The sequence below is a fragment of the Crocuta crocuta genome, unplaced genomic scaffold, assembly GCF_008692635.1.
Source record: "Crocuta crocuta isolate KB4526 unplaced genomic scaffold, BGI_CrCroc_1.0 scaffold561, whole genome shotgun sequence".
NCBI lineage: Eukaryota > Metazoa > Chordata > Mammalia > Carnivora > Hyaenidae > Crocuta > Crocuta crocuta.
Window position 1 is genome coordinate 921019 of NW_027530529.1, and position 24251 is coordinate 945269.

General features: G+C 41.7%; 2 protein-coding genes across 5 annotated transcripts in view; one reads left to right on the plus strand and one right to left on the minus strand.

Moving 5' to 3' along the window:
- The window catches only part of AAMDC (adipogenesis associated Mth938 domain containing), a 40704-nt gene extending 25470 nt beyond the window's left edge, over positions 1-15234 (plus strand). For all 3 annotated transcript variants that reach the window (XM_077767540.1, XM_077767539.1, XM_077767541.1), the window contains 2 exons: positions 12922-13017; positions 15059-15234. In XM_077767540.1, coding sequence (XP_077623666.1) covers positions 12922-13017; positions 15059-15199 — 237 coding nt within the window. In that variant the 3' untranslated portion in view covers positions 15200-15234. The remainder of the gene's footprint in view (positions 1-12921; positions 13018-15058) is intronic.
- Positions 15235-21053: 5819 nt separating this feature from the next.
- Positions 21054-24251, minus strand: part of INTS4 (integrator complex subunit 4) — a 116613-nt gene continuing 113415 nt past the window's right edge. For both annotated transcript variants that reach the window (XM_077767537.1, XM_077767538.1), the window contains exon 23: positions 21054-21473. In XM_077767537.1, coding sequence (XP_077623663.1) covers positions 21295-21473 — 179 coding nt within the window. In that variant the 3' untranslated portion in view covers positions 21054-21294. The remainder of the gene's footprint in view (positions 21474-24251) is intronic.

Below are 24251 nucleotides of genomic sequence, written 5' to 3' on the forward strand. Positions count from 1 at the left end.
GGCTCTGTGCTGACTGCCAGCTCAGAGCCTGAAGCCTGTTTCAGAGTCTGTGTCTCCCTCTCTCTCTGACCCTCCCCTGCTCACGCTATCTCTCTCTCTCTCTCTCTCCTAGAAATAAATAAAAAATATTAAAAAATAATAAATAAAATAAATAAATGAAGCTGTTACTGTTAAATCAGGAGTAGTGTGGGTGGAAAGAAACTATTGAAAACTATTAAGAAGGTGAAATTGACAGGATAAGGAAATTTATTAGATTTAGCAGGTGAGGGAGAATTCTAGCATGGATACATGGGTACACAGTGGTGCTGTTCCTTGAAACTGGGTATATCAGAGTAGGAACAGATATGTTTGTGTTTGGGACAAAGGCTGGGTAGAGAAAATGATAAATTCTTTTGAAGTATGTTGAACCTGAACTTTAAAAAAAATTTTTTATTTTTATGTTAAAGTTTTTAAAAATTTTTAATGTTTATTTATTTTTGAAAGAGAGACAGAGTGCAAGTGTGGAAGAGGCAGAGAGAGAGGGAGACACAGAATCCGAAACAGGCTCCAGGCTCTGAGCTGTCAGCACAGAGCCCAACGCAGGACTCAAACTCAGGAACAGCGAGATCATGACCTGAGCTGTAGTTGATCACTTAACTGACTAAGCCACCCAGATGCCCCACTTTTTTTTTTTTTAAACAACTTCTGCATGGTTTAGGTTTACAAGTCCTTTTTTTGTTTAATGTTTATTTATTTTTGAGAGAGAGAAAGAGAATGTAAGTGGGGAGGGACAGAGAGAGAGGGAGACACAGAATCCGAAACAGGCTCCAGGCTGTCAGCACAGAGCCTGACGTGGGGCTCGAACCCACAATCCACAAGATCATGACCTAACCTGAAGTTGGATGCTTAACCACCCAGGTGCCCCTGAACCTGAACTTTTGTTTAGGGCATCTAGATAGAGATAAGTAGTAGGCATTTAGGTTCATAGGTCCGGGCACTGTCACATTTTAGCTGGGTAATCTTAAATAAGTTATTTAGCCTCTTTGTGCCTCAATTTAATCACCCAGAAAAGGAGGAATAATGTCTGTTTGTCACAGGTTGATGTAAGAGTATGGCATGGGTTGGGAAGAATAAATTTTTAAAATGTATGCAACTTGCCTTCATGCAAATTCATTCTTTTCTTTCAATCCGTATTTCTCAGTGTCATTCATGGATCTCTTACATCACAGTCACCTAGAGTGCTTGTTTAAAATGCATGTTCTTTATCTCCCTCATTCTCCCCACCTACTGAATGAGAGTCTCTTACGGGGTGGGGAGAGTAATAATAATAATTTTTAGCCTTTGTATTATCTCCTCTATGAAGCACTTCCTGATAATCCTTGTGAGAATAAGCTGCTAACTGTCTTCTCAGTATTTCTGTACTACTTTGTGTCTCTATTATGGCACTTAGTGCAGTCCACCTGTATTATAATGAGTGTGTATTTATCTGTTTCCCTCATTAAATGGTGAACTTCCAAATGCCAACAACTGTGCATTTTAGCACAGCACCTGTAAAGTGGGATCTCAATAAATGTTTGCTGCATTAAATCTGTCATTATGGATATCATTAAGCATTGGGGGGGGGGCACGTAGATGGCTCAGTTGGTTAAGCACCTGACTTCAGCTCAGGTCATCGTGGATTCAAGTCCCACATCAGGCTCTGTGCTGGCAGCGCAGAGCCTGCTTGGGATTCTCCCTCTCTACCCTCCCCCACTCGTGCTCTCTCTGTCTCTTTCAAAATAAATAAATAAACTGAAAAAAGAAAGCTAAACCAATTAGCAGCCCCCTAGGGAGAACTAAAGTAAATGGGGAAGTTTTACTCCAACTTTTAATTTTGAAAAATGTTTAAGCTACACAACAGTTATATGAATGGCACAACAAATCCCCCTATACCCTTAATCTAAATCCTCAAGTTATTAACATTTACTATGTATTTTTTTCTCTCAGAACACACACACACACACACACACACACACACACACACACACACACACACACACACACACCCCTCCCCTCCCAAACACACACACACACACACNCACACACACACACACACACACACACACACACACACACACACACACACACTTCCCTTCCCTGTACCCCGGAATCACTTGAGAGTAAATGTCAGATGTTGTATTTCAGCATTTCCTTCCTAAGAACATGAACATTCTCCTACATAGCTACAATATCATTATCACAAATAAGATTTTTATCTTTGGTGCAGTAATATTATCTAATATCATTCTATCTTCAAATTTCCCTCAAGTCCCAAAGATATCCTTTATAACTTTTGTTCGTTTTGTGGTTTAATTTTTGTATATAATATAGGCAATAGGTATAAAGTAGAACATAGTTCTTGGAGAACTGACCAGATTGGAGGTTCTTGCGCTCAGGACAGTGCTATATAAGGGAAGGTAGGTGAGCTGAGCTCCCCTAACCCTTTCTGCTTTTGTGTTTGTTTGCTTTTGCTTTTGTTTTCCCATTTACCTTCCAAACCTGGTTGACAACATAAAGCCTATGTTGAGCTTCTTCTATGTTGAACCTCTTCTCGTTTTTTTTAAATTTTGAAAAATCTCAAACCTACAAAATGAATTGGGAAAATGCCATCAGCCTACATTCACCGGTTGTTAACAGTCCGCCACATTGACTTTATCTTTATACAGCATACATGTTAATTACCCCTCTCCCTTTCTCTCTTCTTCTTTCACTAATTTTTTAAGTTTATTTATTTTGAGAGAGAGAGAGCAGGAGCAGGGAAGGGACAGAGAGAGAATCCCAAGCAGGCTCTGGACTCCATGCTGAGCCAACACAGCACTTGAATTCATGACTGTGAGATCCTGACCTGAGCCAAAATCCAGAGTGAGACGCCTAACTGACTGACTCACCCAGGTGCCCCCCGCTTTCAGTGATTTTTGCTGAATGATTTGAAAGTAAGTTACTGACATTGTGACACTTGATAGTTCACACGAGCCCTAAATACTGCAGAATGTATTTAGTAAAACAAAGCCATTCTGCCATGCATAATCACTGTATTCTACTCAAAAAACTCAGCATTGATATATTTAATAATGTCAACTCCATAGTCAGTCTGTAACAATTGTTCCAATTACACAATGTCTTTTATTAGCTGGCTCTCCTTGCCAATCTGAGATCCAGTCAAGGGTCGGTCATGCATCACATTTCGTTATCCTATTTCTTTTTTGCTGTTGTTGTTGTTGTCCTGTTTCTTTAGTCTATTCATCGAAAATCAGTTCCTCCCCATTTTTTCACTTTTATGACACAGATATTTTTGAAGTGTCCAGGCCAGCTGTTTTGTAGAATAGTCTACAATTTAGATGTGTCTGATTTTTTTCTATCATGATTAGATGCAAGTTCATCATTTTTGGTATGAATGCTTCTCATAGGCGGTTATGTCTTAAGTGTCTATATCTGAAAGCTGACATAAAGTCAGTTTGCTCAGTTATTGATGAGGTTATTTTTGATCTGTGTTTAAGACGGTGGTAAAGGTAGGGCATCTGGGTAGCTCAGTTGTTAAGCATCTGACTCCAGCTAAGGTCATGATCTCCACAGTTAATGAGTTCATGTCCCACATCCAGCGAGCTCGACCCCTGCTCTGGGTGAGCACAAGCCCTGCTTTAGGCAAGCCTCACTTTTCTCTCTCTCTGCCTCTCTTCTCTCTTTTTTGTTCTCTCTCTTTCTGCCCCTCCTTGGATTCTTTCTCTCTCTGCTGCTCACTCACTTGTGTCCTCTCTCTCTCTCTCTCACAAAAAAAAAAAAAAAAGGATTAAAAAAGATGGTGGTAAAGGTACACGTTTCTACTTGTAATCAATAAGTCATCTGTTGAGTAATAATTTGAAATTTCATAATATCATGTTCAAACACCCAGCATCCTTTTCATCGAGTGGTTTTAGCATTAACCACTGATCCCTGCCTCAATTTATTACTAAATTAGTGGTTGCAAAATGATGATGTTTGTGTCATTCCTTCTACATTCATTAGCTGGATTCTTCTGTAATGTAACTTTTCTTCTGCCACTCCCACCATTTTTAGTATCATTGTGGGCTCATGTCTTCTTTTCTTATTTATTGTGTGCTATATTCTTAATGTGTGTGCTCCCCTAAAATTCATATGTCGAAATCCCAACACCTAAAGATGATGGTATTAGGAGTTTGGGGGTCTTTGGGCGCTTGAAGGTGTAGTCCTCATGAATGGGATTAGTGCCTGAGAAAAGAGGCTACAGAAATATCCCTTCCACCACATGAGAATAAAGAAGGCACTGACTACAAACCAGGAAGAGGGCCTTCCCCAAAACTCAACCATTCTGCTGCCTTGATCTTGGTTTCCTAGCTCAAGAACTGTGAGAAATAAATTCCTATTACTTATAAGCTACCCACTTTGTGGCTATTTGTTACAGCAGCTTGAACAGAATAATGTTTTAATCCACTGCCATTAGTAATATTTTTGAGGTTTATATTGTCCCAAATTTGGCCAGTGTTCTTTTGATATATTCCCATCAATTTCTTACCATTGCCTTGTTTTCTGGCATAGCAAGATATATTATCCCTTGGTTCAGCCATTTCTTCAAAGAGCCATGGTTCCTTTTAGCGAAGAATGGGATCTAGAAATCAAGAGCTGGATGTTAGCTGTGCTCATTGTTACTGAGATGTCACTATATCTACGCCTTGCAGTATACAGAGCCAGAAAATGTATGTGTGCACACGCACGCGTGTGTAATGAATTCATAATAATACCTCCAGTTTAATCCAATACCTCAAGATTCTTTCTCTCATTCCCCCATTCCATATCTGTGCCTTCCTTCTCCTGTAGAGAAAGTGAAACCTAATTCCCCAAACCATCAATATAGTTACTTATTTGCTGTATTTCTCTATATACACAAAACAGTTTTGAAATCACTACACCAATACTATAGCCAACATCAAAATCACAAAATAAAAATTCCAGATTTTTATAGGTATTTTTGTAGTCGGAACACATCCCATTTAGGTGTACAATCAGAACACCGTTAAAAACTTCATTTATCTTTTCTTTTTTTTTGTTGTATCATCAATGTCATACAATTGAGTTCATTTGTTTCTGTTGCCATACTGTTTTAAGTGTCTCCCTACTTCCTATCTATGCTGATTTAGTTTTCTTGAATATATAAAAACATGGTTTAGAAGTCAAAACAATTTAACAAGTTACACTTAGAAAAGTTTCACTCCTTTCCCTCTTATCTTCCATCCCATACCTACTTCACTCCAATAGGTCAGTGACTATTTTTATTAGTTTATAGTTCATCTTTTTTGTAATTTTTAAATAAGCAAACATCCACTCACATACATACATACATCTTTCTTTTTTATAACTCTCCTCTTACACAAAAGGTAGCATACTTTGCTCTTTTCTTTTTCATTTAACAATATATACTGAAAATCAGGATATTAGTTCATAGAGATAGTCTTCTTTTATATAGCTATAGAGCAATCCACTATGTGAATGTGATATTGTTTATTCAATTTATCCTATGGATGGGCACTTAGATTGCTTTCAGTATTTTGCTTTATAGTGCTACAATGAATAACCTTGTATGTGTATATGGTTTTTTGTATCATTGGAGATGTATCTTCAGGGAAAAGGCTTAGAACTAGGATTCCTGGTTAAAGTATAAATGTAAATGTAGACTTGTTAGATATTGCCAAAGTCCCCTTTATAGAGTTTATTCTATATTATTATTATTACCAAACATTTATGAGAAGGCCGCTTTTGAAATGATTAAAACTATTAGTAAAAATGAAAAGCATGTCCTATTGCTTTCTTTATTCAAGTCAAAGTTAAAACACAGAAGATGGAACCTACCAAGAATGAAAGAAAGGACTCTGGTGATTCTCTGGAGTCTTTCAGAACCCTCTTTTGAAGCTCAAACAAATTAATCTCGCATCCAAAAATGAATTTAGCATGTACTGTCATAATTCAACATTTTAAAATATATAGGGACTGCTTACAGGGTTATGGATTGTCTCAAAGCCTGACCTTACAGACAACTCACCTGTCTCCTCCTGCAAGGAGACGGGGGAATTAGGCAAAGAGAACGTTGTAATAAGTGCTAGAGTATATGAACCAAAAGAGTTACAGTGGGAGCAGAAAGGAAGGAGCACATAAAGCTGCCTGAGTGTTCACAGAAGGTGTGATCTTTGACCTGATTCTTGAAGGGGTTGTTTCCCAGGTAAACAAGGGAACTACCAGGAGACTTAGGTGCACAGGCATAGAAAGGTGGGGGAAATGCTAGTGTAGAATCATGGGGGGCACCTGGGTGGCTCAGTTGGCTGAGCAACCAACTTCGGCTCAGGTCATGATCTCATGGTTCGTGGGTTCGAGCCCTTCATTGGGCTTTGTGCTGACAGCTGGGGTCCTTGAACCTGCTTAGGATTCCATGTCTCCCTCCCTCTCTGCCCCTCCCTTGTTTGTGCTCTGTCTCTCTTTCAAAATACATAAACATTAAAAAAAAAAAAAAAAACATGGGAAGAGCTCCTCAGTTGGTCACCAGTATCTACAAACATTTATTTTCATAGGAAACTCAGTCCTATGGGTAGTTGGGGCTAGATGGGCATATGAAGCCCCTCCAAGCCATAGACCCTATCACTTTGAGACTAATATGGTAGACCTGAATCTTATTTATAGATTACATTTTAAAGTCAGCACTTAAGATGAAAATTGTTTAGAGTCAGATCCCTTCTAGAGGATCCCCTTAATGTTAGAATATACGTGTTGTCTTCCATAAAGGACCAGATGAAGTAGTTTCTTTGCATTTTGGGTCCGTGTTGGATGAAAAATGCATATTGTAAACACTAGAAACACACGTGGTGACGCCAAAGGTTCACACTGGAAGCAGCAACTATGAAATTGAGACGGAAGGAGCAACAGATGCATGACGGCTATCTCATGGTAAATCCATGGCATGTGCTCTTTGAGTACAATGGCTGAATTACTATCACTATTTACATAGTTCTCTCTTTTTCTAAAAACACATAGTTAAGGGGCGCATGGGGTGGCTCATTCAGTTAAGCATCTGACTCTTGGTTTCAGCCTAGGTCATGATTTCATGGTTCGTGAGCTTGAGCCCCATGCTAGCCTCTGCACTGAAAGTATGGAACCTGCTTGGGATTCTCTCTTCCTCTCTCTGCCCCTTCCCTGCTCATGTTCTTTCTCTCTCCACATAAATAAACATCCAAAAATCAAACAAACAAAAACTATATAGTTGAATTCCTTTAAGGTAAATGTCTCTATGGCTCCTTTGTGTATATTCTACATATAAGACATAGTCCCCTGGAATCTAGTATCTCTTCTACCCAAATGATTCATCTAACCAGTCATGGTTTAGTTTAGGAATGGGTCTGTGGATTAGTTAGGTTAAAGACGAAGCTGCTGTGTATATTAGAAATCCCAAAAATCTATTGGCTTAAAGAAGATAGAAATGTATTTCTCCCTCTCATAGTAATGTGGCCCATCTAAGCTGGGGAGCAGGGAGGACAGCTCTGGGGGTACTGCCAGGCAGGGGCCCATGTTTTTTCTGTGTTGCTCTACCATCTTCTAGAACATTTGAATGTTGGAGTTCTAACCTGAAAGGAAGGTAAAAGAGAAGAAAAACTGACACCTAATGTTTTAAGGCCCAAACCTAGATGATAGTAGTAATGCTGTTCTATCAGTATTTCTTCTGCTCATATTCCATTGAGTTTTATGTTGGTGGCAGCACAGTCACATCGCCATACTTAGCTACAAGGGAAAACAGGAAGTGGAGTCTCCAGCGGGGTAGCCATATGTCCCAGGAAAGAGGTAGAATGGATTTTGAAAGAACCCACATCTGCTAGTATGAGATGCGAGGGCAAGTCTGCTAAGGGCTTTTGGAAAATATTTCCACTCTTCTAAATTAGTAAAGAACACTAGACCATCTATCTCTTTTTAATATTCTGATCATTTGTGTAAAATCTGTTGCCTTTGCAATTCCATGTATTTTATATCGTGCGTTTAAAACTTTTATTTTGAGGATGGGGCTGGAGGCTTTGCCATATTGCCAGGGCACGCTGTGTCACCAAAATCAAAACACAAATATGCCTCTGCCTGGGTCGTGACAGGAAGACCATTTAAGAGGCTCTTAATTCAGGCAAATGATAATGAGAATGTGACTCAGGCAGCATCCACAGGGGACAGATTGCAGAGATCCTTTAACCCTCACTTGCAGAATCTACTTTTATCAGCCAAACAGCCAGATAACAGCATTGCTACTAACCATTTATTTCAGCAGAAGGAAATGCTTCCTTGAAAGTGTAATTTAGGAATGTTTTCTTTTAAATTTAACATAAGAGGAAATGTCCCAGCCACATAAGATGCCACTCAGTTGTTTAACTGGTATAATGGATATTATTATTAGCTGGCCATTTTCCCACAATAGCTTTCCCTCAAGAAAAAAACAATAAGCTTTTACAGCCTCACATGGTGTGACTGAAAGCCTCTTAAAGAAGAGGAACAGAATCAGACACTCATGCAGGGAAGAGAGCCTTGCGGTTTGCCCCAAGGGGCTGGAAACAAGCAGAGGAGCCGCTGGTGGCAGGTTGAGGACACCTCAATAACAGACTGACGCTCCAATCACAGGCCTCTGCACAAGGCTGTGAGTAATCACCCACCAATGCCGGATCCACAGGCTGTTGCAGAGTTCTCTTTCACTGCTCTGTACGTGACACCCTGGGCCTGCAGTATCGCACACAGCAGCCACGTTTGTCACTTGAGTTCCATTGATCCAGCAGCTCTGATGGGTTGCGGCTGTCTTCAGTCCCTGAATCTCCCAAGGATTATGGTTTTGCACTCTTACTGACCTTTCAGTTGATTTTGAGCAGGGGCCTTGTTTCCTTTTACTAGAATGTGAGCTCTTAGAGTCTGGGGATCATGATGCTCCTCAAAGTATATACAGTTCTTTGTGAGATGAAGCAGTCTTTCAATATTTCAGTTAAGTACATTTACCTAAGGAAAGTGAAGCTCCCCGACCCTGATTTGTAATTCTATTAAATATTTACCTTGCTTATGGCCCCAGAAAATTATTTTAAGTCCTGTGTAGCATAACTGCAGTGCAGGATGGTTCTAGGATTGATCAGAGCCATGGAACTAAAAAGACATCTAATCTAATCCTCTTAGATTTCTTTAAGAACTAATTATTGTAATCAAGTGAAAAAAAAATCCCTTTTTATTTTGCATTTTAAAAATTTATGAATCTAAATAACTTTTACAGAAAAAGAATCTATTCTCCCCCAATCTCTCTGATCTTTGGGGAGAACCATAAAGCTGGAGGCAGAAGTACTGTTCAGAGCCACCTGGGCCCTGGGTCCACCTCCCTGCCCCAAATGAGGAATATACCCTTGCTGCTGACCAGTTTGGGGGCACTCTCTGACACGCAGGTGTTCCAACTTAGAACACTTTTCATAGACCCTTAAATGTAAGCTCATACAGTCTTCAGTGTCAGCCCCTTAGGAAGATACTGATGACCTAAGTCTGGATATAAGTGTATTAGTGAGAGAGACTGGCTTCGTTATCAGCTCTGGAACATTCACTGACTGGGTAAAGAATGTCAACAGCACTTGCACACCCCATAAGGAATCAAGAGCCATGGAGAAAGCCAGCAAAGATATAGTGCATCCAGTTCCACTTGGTGTGGCCACCTAGCATCTGTTAGGTGTTGTTTCCTCAGCTACTAAATGAGGAGGCAGTGAGGTATATGAGCACCTGCGTTGGTCTCTTCCTGCTAATCTGTAACCTGCCTATACTACTACACTTAAAAAAAATTACGGGGCGCCTGGGTGGCTCAGTCAGTTAATTGGTCGACTTCAGCTCAGGTCATAACCTCAGGGTTCATGGGTTCAAGCCCCACAGCAGGCTCTGTACTGACAGCTCGGAGCCTGGAGCCTGCTTTGGAGTCTGTGTCTCCCTCTCTCTCTCTGCCCCTTCCTTGCTCACACTCTGTCTCTCTCAAACAAACATTTTTTAAAAATTAAAAAAAATATATACATATATATACGTATTCTGTAGTTGTTACATGAAATAACCTATAAATGTCTATTAGGACAAACTGACAGTGTTGCCCAAATCTTCCATTTTCTTAATGACTTTTTCTCTATTTGTTCCAAAATTATTGGCCGAGAGTTGTTAAGTTTTCTAACTACCGTGGTGGTGTCTGTTTCTCCTCTTAGTTATTTGTGTCTTATATTTTGTAGCTCTTTTACTAAGAGTATACAGATTTGGGGATGTTACATTTTTGTTGATGAATTGGCCTTTTAAGCATCATGAAAGGACACTGTTTATCTGTATTAATACTTCTTAAGGTCTACTTAATCTGATACTAATATAACCATACTACCTTTCTTACTGTGTGTTTTATGTGTCTTTTCATTCTTATACTTTCAACCTGTGTTTTTTTATTTAAAGTGCATATCTTGTACATAGTATTTAGTTGGATCTTACTTTTTTAATCTAGACAGTCTTTGCCTTAAACTCGTTAGTTCACTTAATGTTATTATTGATATAGCTATGTGTTTTACTTATTTTTTATTTTTTACTTTTTATGTTTGTTTATTTTTGAAAGAGGGAGAGACAGAGGGAGAGCAGGGGAGGGCGAGAGAAAGGAGGAGACACAGAATCCGAAGCAGGCTCCAGGCTCTGAGCTATCAACACAGAGCCTGACATGGGGCAGACACCCAGGTGCCCAGTATAGCTATGTTTAAGTGTTTCAACTGTCATTTGTTTTCCATTTGACCTCATGTTTTCCCTCCCATCCCTTTTGGCGCGTTAATCAACTATTTTTTTAAATAGTCCATGCTTGGGTGGCTAAGTCGGTTAAGCATCTGGCTTTGACTCAGGGATCTCATGGTTCATGGGTTCGAGCCCCACGTCAGGCTCTATGCTGACAACTCAGAGCCTGTAGACTGCTCCAGATTCTGTCTCCCTCTCTCTTCCCCTCCCCCACTCCGATTCTGTCTCCCTCTCTCTTCCCCTCCCCTGCTTGTACTCTGTCTCTCAAAAATGAAGAAACGTTAAAAAAATTAAATATTCCATTCTCTTCTGTGATTTTTTAGCTTTTGTGTGTGTGAGCGGCAGAAACAGAGAGAGATTGCTGTAACAAAGATTCAGGTTCACACTTAAACTAATAAAGTTTCTACCTGCAATGAGTCAGGCACTGGGCTAAACATAATGCTATGAGGTTGTTAGGTTTATTTGTTTTGAACTTCAGGAAAGTTGCTCCCTGGGTTATGGTATTCTAAGGGGGTGCATTAAACTGAAAGTTACACATGTTTCAGTTCAAATCCAAGCTCCACCACCTCACACTTGTGTCATCTTAGCCGATGTGTATATATTTTGTGAGCTTCCATTTCCTTATCTATAAAATAAGAATGGATGTTTTAGTGCTACTTTTTAGGATGACTACATAGATCACATGGAATAATTTCTATAGATGTATGATGAAAAGTATAACTATAAACATATAGGATATTCAGGATTTAATGAAAGCACTGATTTGCTCTCTATACCTTTAATAAATGTGTATAAATTTCAATCCTATCTTCTCTATCATCTTTCTAAATTGAAAAGCCTTCCTTTCTTTGGTACATTTGTTGTCTTTATATTTTTGGCAGTTCTTTCCTTATACCATCTCTAACTATGATTATGTACCCCTTCCACAACCGCTGTGTCAGAGCATACTTCTTTCTGCTCATACTTCAAGACCCAATTAAAATAGCATGTCATTTATGACAACTTCCCACTCATATTTATTCACTCTCTTCTGATATCCTCTCAACTCTACTTATCTCATCATATTGTAACTATTTCCACACATTCACTAACTTGGCCTGACTAAAACTCCTCCAGTGACTATTTGGTTCATCTCAGTATTTCCAATGTTGAATATAGAGCCTGGTGCAGAGTAAGTGCTCAATAAATACCTGTCGACTGAATGAAAGGACAGAGACAGACACCTCGGGGAAGGACGGCTTTTGTCTCTGATCTTCAGTGCTGAGAGTGTCGTCCCTGTGAAGATAGAGAACGTGTGAAGCCCATTAGTTGTTCTGGTATTTATGCAACTCCCACTGTCCCACTTGCTCAAGTGGAAGCAGTTCAAAAGCCACCATCCTTTAATGTTGGATTAATGTCATTAAACCTCTTACCTTAAATATCCCTGGGAAAATCTGGGAAGACTTTATGCAGTGATAGGTTTTAAAAGACCAATAGAAGTTTTACTTAAGTGGGAAAGGATCTCAGAAAAAGGTAAATTCTCTTGAAATCTTTCCACAGTCCAAATCTGGCTTAGTGTGCAAGTGCTTTCTTCTCCTACCCCATCTCTTTCCACTCTCTCACCTATTACATTCCAGTCATGCTGAACGACCTTTAGTTCTCTCCACGTTTTTCTTTCCTCTGGGCCTATGTACATGCTATTGCCTCTACTTGGAATGCTTTGTTCCGCTGATTTCCCTTAACCTGGCTAATTCTTGTGTGTCCCGTAGGTCTCAGCCTATATGCTGCCGCCTCTGGGATGCCTTCACTGACCGCTTGTCCTGACTCCCCAAGTCTGAATTAGGTGCTCTTTCTATGTTCTCACAACACCCTGAACTAATTTCCTTTAGTACTGGTGAAAGTATTGAAATTTCTTTGTAGTCTTCTCTCTTTTAGAGAATGCACTAGACTTAGCATTCCTTAAGGCATTGAATCTTCTGTTATTCCCAGGGCCCTGAATGATGCCTGGCACAGAATAAACCTCAGTAAACATTTTCTCAATGAATGAATGAATGAATCCCACGAGAATGCCAGCTGCAAAGAAAGCTTAAAAGAACAGGTAGCTGGTATACTTTCTCTTTCCATATCCAGCATTCTCCTGGTGTGCAGCCTGCAGATGTGGAGGAAGTTGTCAAGAAGGGTGTGCAGACTCTTGTGATTGGCCGAGGGATGAGTGAGGCCTTGAAGGTAGGTATTGGTGAGCACAGCATTCCTGAGGACACCTGGTGACCTCTTCGACCATTACCTTAGAAACAGATCCTTCTTGGGGCACCTGGGTGGCTCAGTTGGTTAAGCATCCCACTTCGGCTCAGGGCATGATCTCACGGTTCATGGGTTCAAGGCCCGCATCGGGGTCTGTGCTGACAGCTCAGAGCCTAGAGCCTGCTTCGGATTCTTTGTCTCCCTCTCTCTCTGCCCCTTTCCTACTTGTGCTCTTTCTCTCCCTCTCAAAAATAAAATAAATGTTAAAAAAATTTTTTAAAGGAAAGACATATGTCCTTGGGAACTCATCTCCATATATCATGCACCCTCATTTTCCTGAGTCGGGGTGGCCCAGGATAAAATAATGGAGGTTAGTACTCTTCCTCATCAGGGTTGGACTCTCCAGTCTCTACCTAAGCCTAGGTCTAAGCCCAGGCCTGTGTTCTTTCAACTATTTTTCAGAAATTCTTCACTCCTGGAATCCTCAAGCCCTATAGCTATCAATATTTGGTACTTTAGACTGTCATAGTGCCACATAGTGTCATTGTCACTTTTTTTAAATTGCATAACAGTTTTATAATACTTTCTATTCTTTCCTTGAACACAATCAAGCTATGCGTTTTTCCCCTTTCAGAAAAAAAATATTTTTATTGTACTTAGAGAAATAATACATGCTAATTGCAAAACAGTAGATGCAGAAATACTGAAGTAGAAAAGTGAGCGCTCCCCTGCCCCATGTGCACGTGATGTATACTGTCCAATTCTCTATGTAGCTGCAAATACTCTTACGTGTACAGATGTATATATACACACTTATAACCATTTTTACAGAAACAGGATCACACTGTACATATTGTTCTGTAACTTGCTACTGACATTGTTACATTGTAGACAGCCTTTCACAGAGGTCTATAAAGATCCGCCTCATTCTTTACACAGATGTCCTAAAATCTAGTTCCCTACTGATGCAGCTGCCCTTTATTTATTTATATTTTTTTGTTTAACCTAGTTTTTTCCCCCATTGAAATAATTCCTTCCTATATGGCTATTGTTACTATAAAGTTGTTCAAACATGTAAAAAATACAGGGCATTAAAAAAATATTTCAGAGCCCTTTTTGAGGCAGAATCTAATGAAAATCTACTTAATACTTAGCACAAGCCAGTTAAGAAAATACCCAATAATAGCTGCCACTGTTGAGAATCTTTTATATAAATTAATTTGCAAACATTTATTCAGTGCCTTCTATGGGTCAGATGCTATTCTAGGCCCTGGAGACAACAATAAAAATAAGAAAACAAGGTTCATGGCCCTCTTGGAAAATAAAATAGTAGACAATTTCAGATCATAACAAATGTTGTGAAAAAAAACGGTGACTTCTGAGGGGCTGCTGTAAATGGAGGAGTCAGGAAAGGCCTTTCTGAGGAGACAGTTGAGCTGCAGTGTATATACATGAGTTAACTTCATTCTCACACCACCGTGTGATGTTAGTATTATCCCCATTTTAAAGGGGAGGGAACTGGGGTTGAAAAACTTTAAATAGCTGGCCTATAGCCTGTTGGTTGGTACATGGCAAAGTTAGACTTTAGACTCCGGCTGGACTGACTCAAACTTTCAACAGTTATGTGTTAGACATTTTACATAGCTTAGCTGAATTAGTTTTCATTCCAGCCCTGTGAATTAGGTATTATTATCCTTATTTACAGACATGGAAACCAAGGGTCAGAGAATTGAATTCACTTACCGAAGGTCACACTGCTAGTAACACTTAAATCCAAGGCTGCCTGACTCCAAAATCAATACTCTTTCCATTTTCACTTCACCTGAGCTTTGTGCATGCACGATATCTCTGTCCACTTCTTAGAAGCCTTACTGACTCCTTGGGCCTCGATGCCAAATTTTGGACTGGTAAACACTGGGTGACAGTTGTCATTGTCCAATTCTGTAAAGAGCACCTGCCTCATGGCAGGAAAGGAAACCCTGGAGGGCCTTTACTCGGACTTATTCATCTTTTTCCCTCTTCCCAGGTGCCTCCATCCACTGTGGAGTACCTCGAGAAACAAGGCATTGATGTGCGGGTCCTCCAGACAGAGCAGGCAGTGAAGGAGTATAATGCCTTGGCTGCCCGAGGCATCAGGGTGGGAGGGGTCTTCCATTCCACGTGCTGATGGAGCCTTACGGAGAATAAATCACTAAGCCACGATGCCTGTGACTATCACTCTTACCACTCTCACGGACCTCCCCAAGCATTTTTCAACAGCTGCTCATGCCAGGTGCTGGGCTAGGGCTTGGGATGCATGGATGGCTAAGGCAAGGTCCCATCCTGGTGGGAACTGAAAATCAGGGAAGAAGACAGATATTTACCAAAGCTTAATAATATAGTCAATGTAAGGCCAGAAATACAAGAAAATAAAGGCAAAAATAAAGCCTTCTCCATTGGAGGCCCAAGAAAAGTTTCAGTGCATTAAAGTTACATTGCAGTCGATGCTTTGTAATGTTTAACCATTAATTCAATCAATTTTTATTGAGTACTTTATATGCCAGGCACTTCTATAGGCACAGAAAAACAGCAATCAAAATCTTATCCTCACAAAGCTGATGTCTAGTGGGGAAAATAAACAATAAATTCCATAATGTTAAGTAGAACCTGTTATGAAGAAAAATAAAGCAGGATAAGAAGATGAAGAGTAGTGAAGGCTATTTCAGATATGTGCTCAGGAAAAGTCTCTTGGTACAGTTGACGTAGGAGTAGAATCGTGACTAAAGTGACAGAACATTTCTGTAACAGTAGCAGTAAAAAGGGCGATATCCTGATCCCAGGGATCTAGGCAGGGTTCTCCACTAGCTAACCTCACCTTCCCTTTGCTCTGAAATGATGGGGCTGGACTAGACCACCGCGGGTAGTCTTCGTTCTGTTAGATGCCACGTGTCCTTTGTGAAGCCTTAGAGGAGACTGATGAACTATAAATTATCACCATCACATTAGTTTCATTCCTCCCCCTCTTGAAAGAGTTTCTGCCACTCACTGGTTGGGCATTTATTTAATCTCTTAAGAGTTTCACTGTTCTCACCTGTCAGATAGGGATAATAATTAGTACCTGGAGTGATTCTGTAGGTATTAAATGGGGTGATTCATACTATGTCTTAGCATACTGCTTGGCATGTAGTAAGGACTCAATAAATTGAAGCCATTGTTGTCATTGTATTTTGATTAGTAAGTCTGCTGTGTGAAGTCAACTAGTTTCTTTTTATGGTTCCTAACAGCAGCTTATTTCATAGATCTGTAGAATGTTGAGCCCCAAAGGACCTATCTACTCTCTCATTTATTTATTCTCTTTCCTGCCCATTTACTAAGACTCTCTTACTGATTTTCTTATGACCAGTTATTGCTGGCCCCTGTGGGTAGAGGAATGAATAAATTCTAATTCTTGCCCTCAGGAGTTATGTGGGAAAGACAAATGTATAGACAATAATGATACAGTCTGTTAACGTCGTTATTAGTTAGAAGGTCTAATGATGGCCTGATCCCACCAGGATGGAAGGGAAAGTAGGGAAGACCTCACTTAAGTACAGGACACAAGCTGAGTCTTAAAGAACAAGGTGTTCGTTTATTCCCCAAACATTTGGCAAATTTTTAACTACACATTTACTAGGTCAAGTATCTCTCACAGCCATAATTAAATAAAATCACTCCACCTCAGGCCATGTTGAAGCCACAACCCCAGGAAGCTGGTTTTTGCTCCATGTGATCCTGTCACCTGCTTGGCCCAGTTGGATATCTGACTAGGCAGCCAACCCATGAAGAGCAACTTAAGATGCGGCTTTGCAAAAGGTTAGCTAAGACTACTGCAATGGAGAGTGAAGGGATCTCTCCAAGTTTACCCAGCAAGAAAGTGGCAGAGCAAGGATGAGAACCCGATGCTGTGTCTTGATCTCTACCATACACCACCTTAAAAGGCCCATGGGAGTGGGGCGCCTCACTGGCTCAGTCGGTAGAGCATGCAACTCTTGATCCCAGGGTCATTGAGTTGAAGCCCCACACTGGGTTAGAGCTTACTTAAAAGGGGTGGGGAGGGGGTTGGCACATGGGAGTGAGATCCTTACAGACCTGACTTAGCCTGGAGGTCCAGGAAGTCCTGTTTAGTGCCCTTTCTGCGACCAGTAATTTGACAGATACAGGATCTTTCTAGGTCTCAGTTCACTCAGCTCAAAAAGCCAGGCACCTATACAGCTAGACGGTGTTTGATAAAAATTAGACTGTTTCTCTAGTGATGCAATCGACTTTTTTTTTTTTAAGTAGCATGTAAAGTGAGACATCTCTAGTAGGTGTTGAGTTAGGTGTGGGTGTAATCAGTGTTCCTGAGTTGTCTCCACATTAGAGAGAACTTAGAACAAAATTCTTGGAGACAGAAGTATCTGACAGTGACATTATTAAAAGTTGTACAGAACCTGCTAATAAATAGCTCCTATTCCTGAATCTGTTCTCCATGGCCATTGCTGGAAATGTGCAGAACCTGGAGAGAAGCTATTTTTTCCACATGACACTACACTTGGTCCCATGTCTTAATCATTAAGCCCTTTGGATTTGATTTGTAGGCAACACAGCCCTCCCTCTGCCCACACTTCATTTCTCCTAGCTTGAGTGCTTCCCAAGACGAGAAGTCTGCCAAGTGCTTCTGTGTACCCTATAATTCTGTTTGCAGAAGTCAATCATGTCAAAGCCAAATATAAAGTCCTTTCGGAAACATGAATCCCAGGGCTGGCTTTTGCAGGCATGACATGGTACTGCTGTTTGCTCTGGAATCATATTCGTTCTTCCCCTGCCTGCTGTGTGCCAGTAGCAGTGCTGGAGATACAACAGACATTCTCACTGCGCCGCTAGGCACAGAGTAGTTGGAAGAAACAGACATGTAAATATACAGTGATGGTACCAACGTTACAAAGTGGCACAAATCTACCTAGACACCTGTTTTGTTTCAAGAGTCATTTTAACATTTATCATTTATTTTTCATTTGGATATTTTAACATGAAAATGCAGATTTCTGGCTGTTCTGGAAGAACTGGAAGATCTTATACCACCAGACCCACACTTAAACCAGAGTAGAAATGAATGACAACTGTCTTCTGACAGAAGCTATACTCTCTGACTAAAGAGAACTGAAGTCTGTTACCTTCCTCCAAGCTTCATGACTCCTTTTCCCCTGCCTACCTTCTTTAGAGGTTTCCATTTGTAAGCCTGCAGTAAATAAATATGCTTAAAGAACGTATAGAAGACTGTTGGAATACAGAGGCAACACGCCAAGCCCACAGGAGACACAAGATAGGTTCCACAATGAGGCTCAGTTCTGGAGAATGAAAAGGAACTTTAGGAGACAATTTGAGGAATATACTCCGGGGCTCAGCAGGTCCGAAGGTCCGAGACAAGAGAGCATGATGAATGTTGGCAACAACTACAGGCATTCTCTAGAGCCAGAGAAGTACAAGAATGTGTGGCACAGGCAGTATGAGGCTGGAGAGCAGGGGAGGGGCATGAAGAGCCTTCAGGAATAGGACTTTAGACTTTATCCTGGGACCAGAAGTGGGCCACTTCGGAGGGACTTCAGCAGGGGAATGCCATGAGCAGATCTGGGTTTTAGAAAGATTATTCTGGTAGCTGTGTGAAGAATGGACTAAAGGGGCAAGGTCTGAGGCAAGACCTCTAGGAAGCTAATGCCCCATTTTAGGAGATGCTGGTGGCCTGCACTAGGATAGAAACTGAGTATGAGAAGAGCATTGAGTCAAGAAACATCTAAGCAGAATCTAAAGGACTTGATGGCTATGTTTACATGAGGGGAGAGGAGGAAGTCCAGTGTGACACCTGGGTTTCTGGCTGTGACTGCTGGGTGCAAGAGAGACCACTTACGAAGCACAACAGACCGATTATGGAAACCATATTCATTAAGAATCAGGAGGCCTGGCTTCCAGCCTTGGCTTCACTATGAATTCAGTCTCTCCAGGCTTGTATATTCACTTCTAAAATGAAAGTGCCACACCAGAGTGATCTTTACACTCCCTTTTAGGTCTTTGTAACCTAAGGCCATTTTTTCACTTCATTCAACGTGGAAACAGATGCAGAAAAATCAAGGTTCTCACACTCCACAGAACCTGATAATTCAGGGTAAAAGGAATTTAAAAGGTTGGGCCCAATCTCTCATATGATACTTGAATTCCCTGGCAATAAACTTGTTAGGAGCTTGTCCAGCCTCTGCTTGAACACATCCAACATGGAAAATTTCTTATCTCCTAATGTAGCCCATTTAATTCTTACCCTGCTTTTAAAAACTTATCTTGATACTAAGCCAAAATCTGCCCCTTAGTGTATCTCTACCTTTGGTGGAAAATGTACTATATTTTGGGTATCAAGACCTAGGATAAAGTCCTAGCTTTGCCCCTTCGGAGAAAAACATTACCTCAAAACCTCAGTTTCTACACCTGTAAAATGGGAGATAACCTGAAAGGATTTTTATAGCAGGGGTACTGTATCTGAAAACGATGCAGCACAGCCTTCCCCGGGAAGGCTTTCTATAGCGATAGCATGAGGGGCTCGGTTGGCAGCCATGGGTCTCAATGTTCTCATCTATGCTCCAACCTAGCAATCACCATAAGGTGTTGGGTAAGGACTGCGCTATGATTCGGCCTGGCTCCCAGCTTCATTTTGTCACCAGGGAAGGCACTTTTGTCAGGGTATCTTGTTGACACACGAGAGCCCACTGATGGCACATCCTTGAGATACACAAAACAAACAGACACACTAGAAAAGCAAGCCAGCTCTGTGAAGGGCTTTCTTTGCTTAGTCCCCCTCTACCAAGTAAGAGGTTCTAGAGCCAGACTTCCTGGGTTCAAACCCCAGCTCTATCATTTATTAGTTGTGTGACTGAGGCCAAGTTACTCAATTCTCTGAACTCCAACTGCCTTGCTTGTAAAACAAAGATAACAGTAACTATTCAGAGGATGGTTGTGAGAATTACAGGAGTTAATTCATGCAAAGCTTTTACAACACTGCTGGGCACAAGTCAAGCGCATTAAACAAAAAGCCAAACATGCGTGAATTCAAATTCCAGCTCCACGTAAGTAATCTTATAATCTTCCTATTATTTTTATAAATTTTCCAAGTACCAGATATGATCAAGATTAGTTACAGATTCAGAATCTACCAACCATTATTTGATGGAACCCATTCAACAATATTTAAGGCATAATTATCTCTATTTTATAGAGGAAGAAACAGAGGCCTAGAGACCTGAAGATCTGAAGGCTCTTTCCACAGACTTTTCCTGAGCTAGCACAGCCCATGCCTTTGGAATCATCTTGGATTTGAATGAATATAGGCTTTACTCCTCACTGTACAGGTTTCCTCCAGACTTCTCACTCTGAAATCTCTGGAAGACTCAGTTGGCTATAGCAAGGCTTAAATGACAGGTAAAGTAGCACAGCCCTCACACAGTTAACATCTCTGGAGCATTTACTGTTCTTACACCCCAGCTCCACCCCTTAACACATGCAGCTCCAACTGGAGTCATCAAAGATATAGTGGGAGAGGACTTTATTTCTTACTCTGGACCCTTCTTTTCCATAACCCTTGTTTCTCCTAAAATATGGCCCTTACATATTATTTTGGTACTTAGGGTAATGACGGGCAAGATCAAGAATCTCCCTCAGGGATGAAAATGATTCATTCTCTAGCTATTCATTCAGTCCTTGGCGCAGCTATTGCCTGAGTTAGGAAAAGAGCTTTTCGGCAAGACAGCGATGTTTAAGGCCATTCAGGAGCTGTCGATGGTGAAAAAGCACAGCTGTGAAAGGAGTGGGCCCTGGCAAACAAGACTGTTGATGTAAGAAACAAGATTATGCTCTAATAAGCCATTTTTTGGAGGTGGCAAGAAAATTGGATCTTTGTTTCACACGTGAGGAATGTAACCATGTGATATAAATGTTGAACTTATAGACACATAATTTTTTTAAGGACCAGGAACTGGAACACCTAGGTGTTTTCTCAACTTTATTGGAGGAACGGGGGGACAGGGAAGGAGGAGGTGTAGATTTGAAGGTTTTTGGATTTTTAATGCAAAATAACTTATCCTGTATTTGATACCAGACAAGACTAAAAAGGTCATGTCCTCCTTATGCCTTTACGCCATTTCCAGGCGAGGTGCTCTAGGCTTCTGGCTCACTCTGATATCTAAGAAGGGCCTTCCAGCCTCGGCTCTAAAAACTGCTTGTGCCTCAGCGCCTTGCAGGTTTGGGCATTATGTAAACTTTCACAGACTTGCTGAACGGGATGGTGCCCTCGATGCTGGTCTCCACCTGGGGTGACACCTCACCACCCTCAATCCAGGGGGACTTTGGAAGGCGGGAATTGGAGTTGTAGGCCAGTAGCAGCCTGACTTCCACCTGGCATGGTTCTGGAAAAAAAGACAAAAGAAATCCTCTATGAGGGCAACTGCCAGGAACTGGGATGAAATGTCAAGTAAAAGCAACATCAAAGTTGGAAGCAATAGGGTTTCTAAATATTTCTTCATCTGTCCTCGTCCCTTCCCCCCTCACCGAAAACTTTACCAGCTTGAATCCTGTGAGGCCGAGCCTGAGGCTGCAGATGTGTGGCTTCTCCCCCACATCTCTGTGGGCTCCCTGCAGCTCAGATCCATGGCGGATCCGAAGACAGCTAAAAACTGAGGCCTTCTAGCTTTAAGAAAGGGCCAAATGGGCCTGCGTATGGATGATTCTCGTGCCCAGATACCCGTGCTCTTCCTGTGTGGTTGAGCTCAGGCATGAGGGCTGCATGTACCACAGACTCTACTGTCTTAGGGGAGAAGCGGCCCTGAGTAGTAAACAGTTCTGGCAAAAACTTCTCACCAGTGAACGAGTACATGTTTTAGCGACCTAAAATCATGCCATGAAATCTTTTGTTCTTTACATGACACATTATGCCACTGATCTGGTGTCTGCATGTGGCAGGCCCTAGTAAGAGTGAATAATCCCTCCCTCAAGTTGCTGACTGTTGGAGACAGAGACAGGTACAATGGAGCACAGCACTCTAATCAAGTGCGTAAGAAAAAAATGAGGAGGGAGCCCAGAAAGGCTTTGAAATAGAACACCTGCTCTGTGCCTAGCACATCACCTGAAGAGTTCTTACCCTATCACACCATGAAAGACGGTCACAATCCCCAAAAAGTCTCAAGGCCCTGAGAGATTCTAAGTAACTGCACAAATCCACACCACTGACAGAATTTGAGCCCAGTTCCTAAACTGAAGCAATTAATCTGTTAACCATGTGGCTTCTATAAAGGAGAGGGAGAGAATTTCAGAAAAAAGCCTAAGGACAATTGCAAAGGGCCAGGAATAGAAGAAGCTCGGGAGCTAAACGTGCAAGTGCTGAAGATGAGCCCAACGCCTGGATGCACAGGGGACGAGAATGAGGTCTGGATGGGTCTAAGTGAACAAGGGCAGAGGTCCCAGGACATCTCAATGCCTCCCCAGGCCTCTTCCTGGTTACTTCCAGACTTCTCTCTAGGGATGAGGGCAGAGATGGACTTGCTGTTCTCCACCGAGAGAAACCTACCCGGCCCCAGAGAGCAGCCTCGGCATCACCACTTACCAGCCATGTGGTATGGTCACCATCATATAATGAGGGGCCTGACAGAAGCCCGGGTGTAGCTGCAACGAAGCCCGTGCTGCTCTCCAGCATTAGGTTCGAGCGTCAGCTCTCCCACTACGTATGCTCCCCGCTTTTGATCCCAGATGGCTGTTGCCAACTGCCAACCACAACCCAGCCCTGACTCTCACAGCACTTTCAGCCAAATCCTGGTGCGGTCAGAGGACTCAACCCCGCCTGTTCGTTATGCCTTCCCTCCGCTGCATGTGGGGAGAATGGCAATTCTAGCCACTGCCATCAGAGGAAAGGAGAGGGGAGAGACAACAAGAGGAGACAGTGGGAGAAAGGAACAAAAGATCATGTGGGACAAACCATGTAATCTACTCATCATGTCTGGAAGAAGATCTCTCTTATCAGGTATATATTCTTGCTTCCATCTTACGGATGAAGAAAACAAGACAGAGAGGTAAAATAGCTTCCTCAGGGTCACACAGCAAGGGAGGCAGAATTCAGAACCTGGTTGGTGTGACTCGAAGCTTCTGACATGGCAGCCTCTGACCTCCCAAAGGAGAGGCCCCTGGAACAGAGCTGCTGAAGGACTGCATGGAAGAACACCCACCAGCCCCAGGCCCCATCTCCTGGATTAGGTGAAGGAAGGCACCGATGCATTCAGAAGGAGAACATGATTCGCTTTAGAGTCCCAGGTCAGAAGGGAGTATGGTATAATGAAAACACAAGGGATTAGGGAGTTAGGAAACCTGAGTGCCAGCTGCAGTGCCACTGCTGATCAGCTATGTGGGCTTCCATTTATGCATCTATAAAATGAAGAACAGAACACTAAATTCCCCACCACCAAGTTGACCTAAGGATTAAATTAATTTTAATGGCACATTTAAAATCCTATATTCAATTTTAATTATTTGTTGACCACTTACTACCTTTCAGGCTCAAAGGACACATGACACAGGGGCATCAGCGATACAGAGGTAGAGACGACAGACAAGTCCCCTGTTCTTGTGGTGCCTCCATTCTAATGGGAGAGTCAGTGACAAATTAAATGAGAGAATTCCTGTTAGTAATAAGTGCTATGCTGAGAATTAAAAAAAAGATTTGTAATAACAGCCTCTCTTCAGGCTCAAGACAGCCTGGATGGTAGCCCTAGTTTGGGCAATGACTTGCTGTGTGCCCAGGGCAAGTTGGTAGGCCCTTCCAAGACCTTTGAGGCTCTTCTGAGATCTAGCATGCTGTGATTTGCCTCTCTTGAGCCGTGGACCTTACAAAACAATGCTGTCCCAGAGCCTATCTTTCTAGCATGTCAAGTCTAGGATGCCTTTATCAGAAGAGATTAGAATAAGAAATTCTACTTTCCTGTGGTGTCTAATAGTGCAGAACATTCCAGGCAGCATGGATAATGAAATGAGGGACGTTCAGGGAGGATGTCCTAGGTAAAGCATTGCTGGATGCTCCCTCACTCGTGTCAGGCTCAGGGTCACTGACTAGACCCCCAAAGGGGCTGCCCTAACATTCAAGAGCACTACTTCCTCTTTGTGAAAACTTTATTATGTCATTTATACCCACCTAATACCCT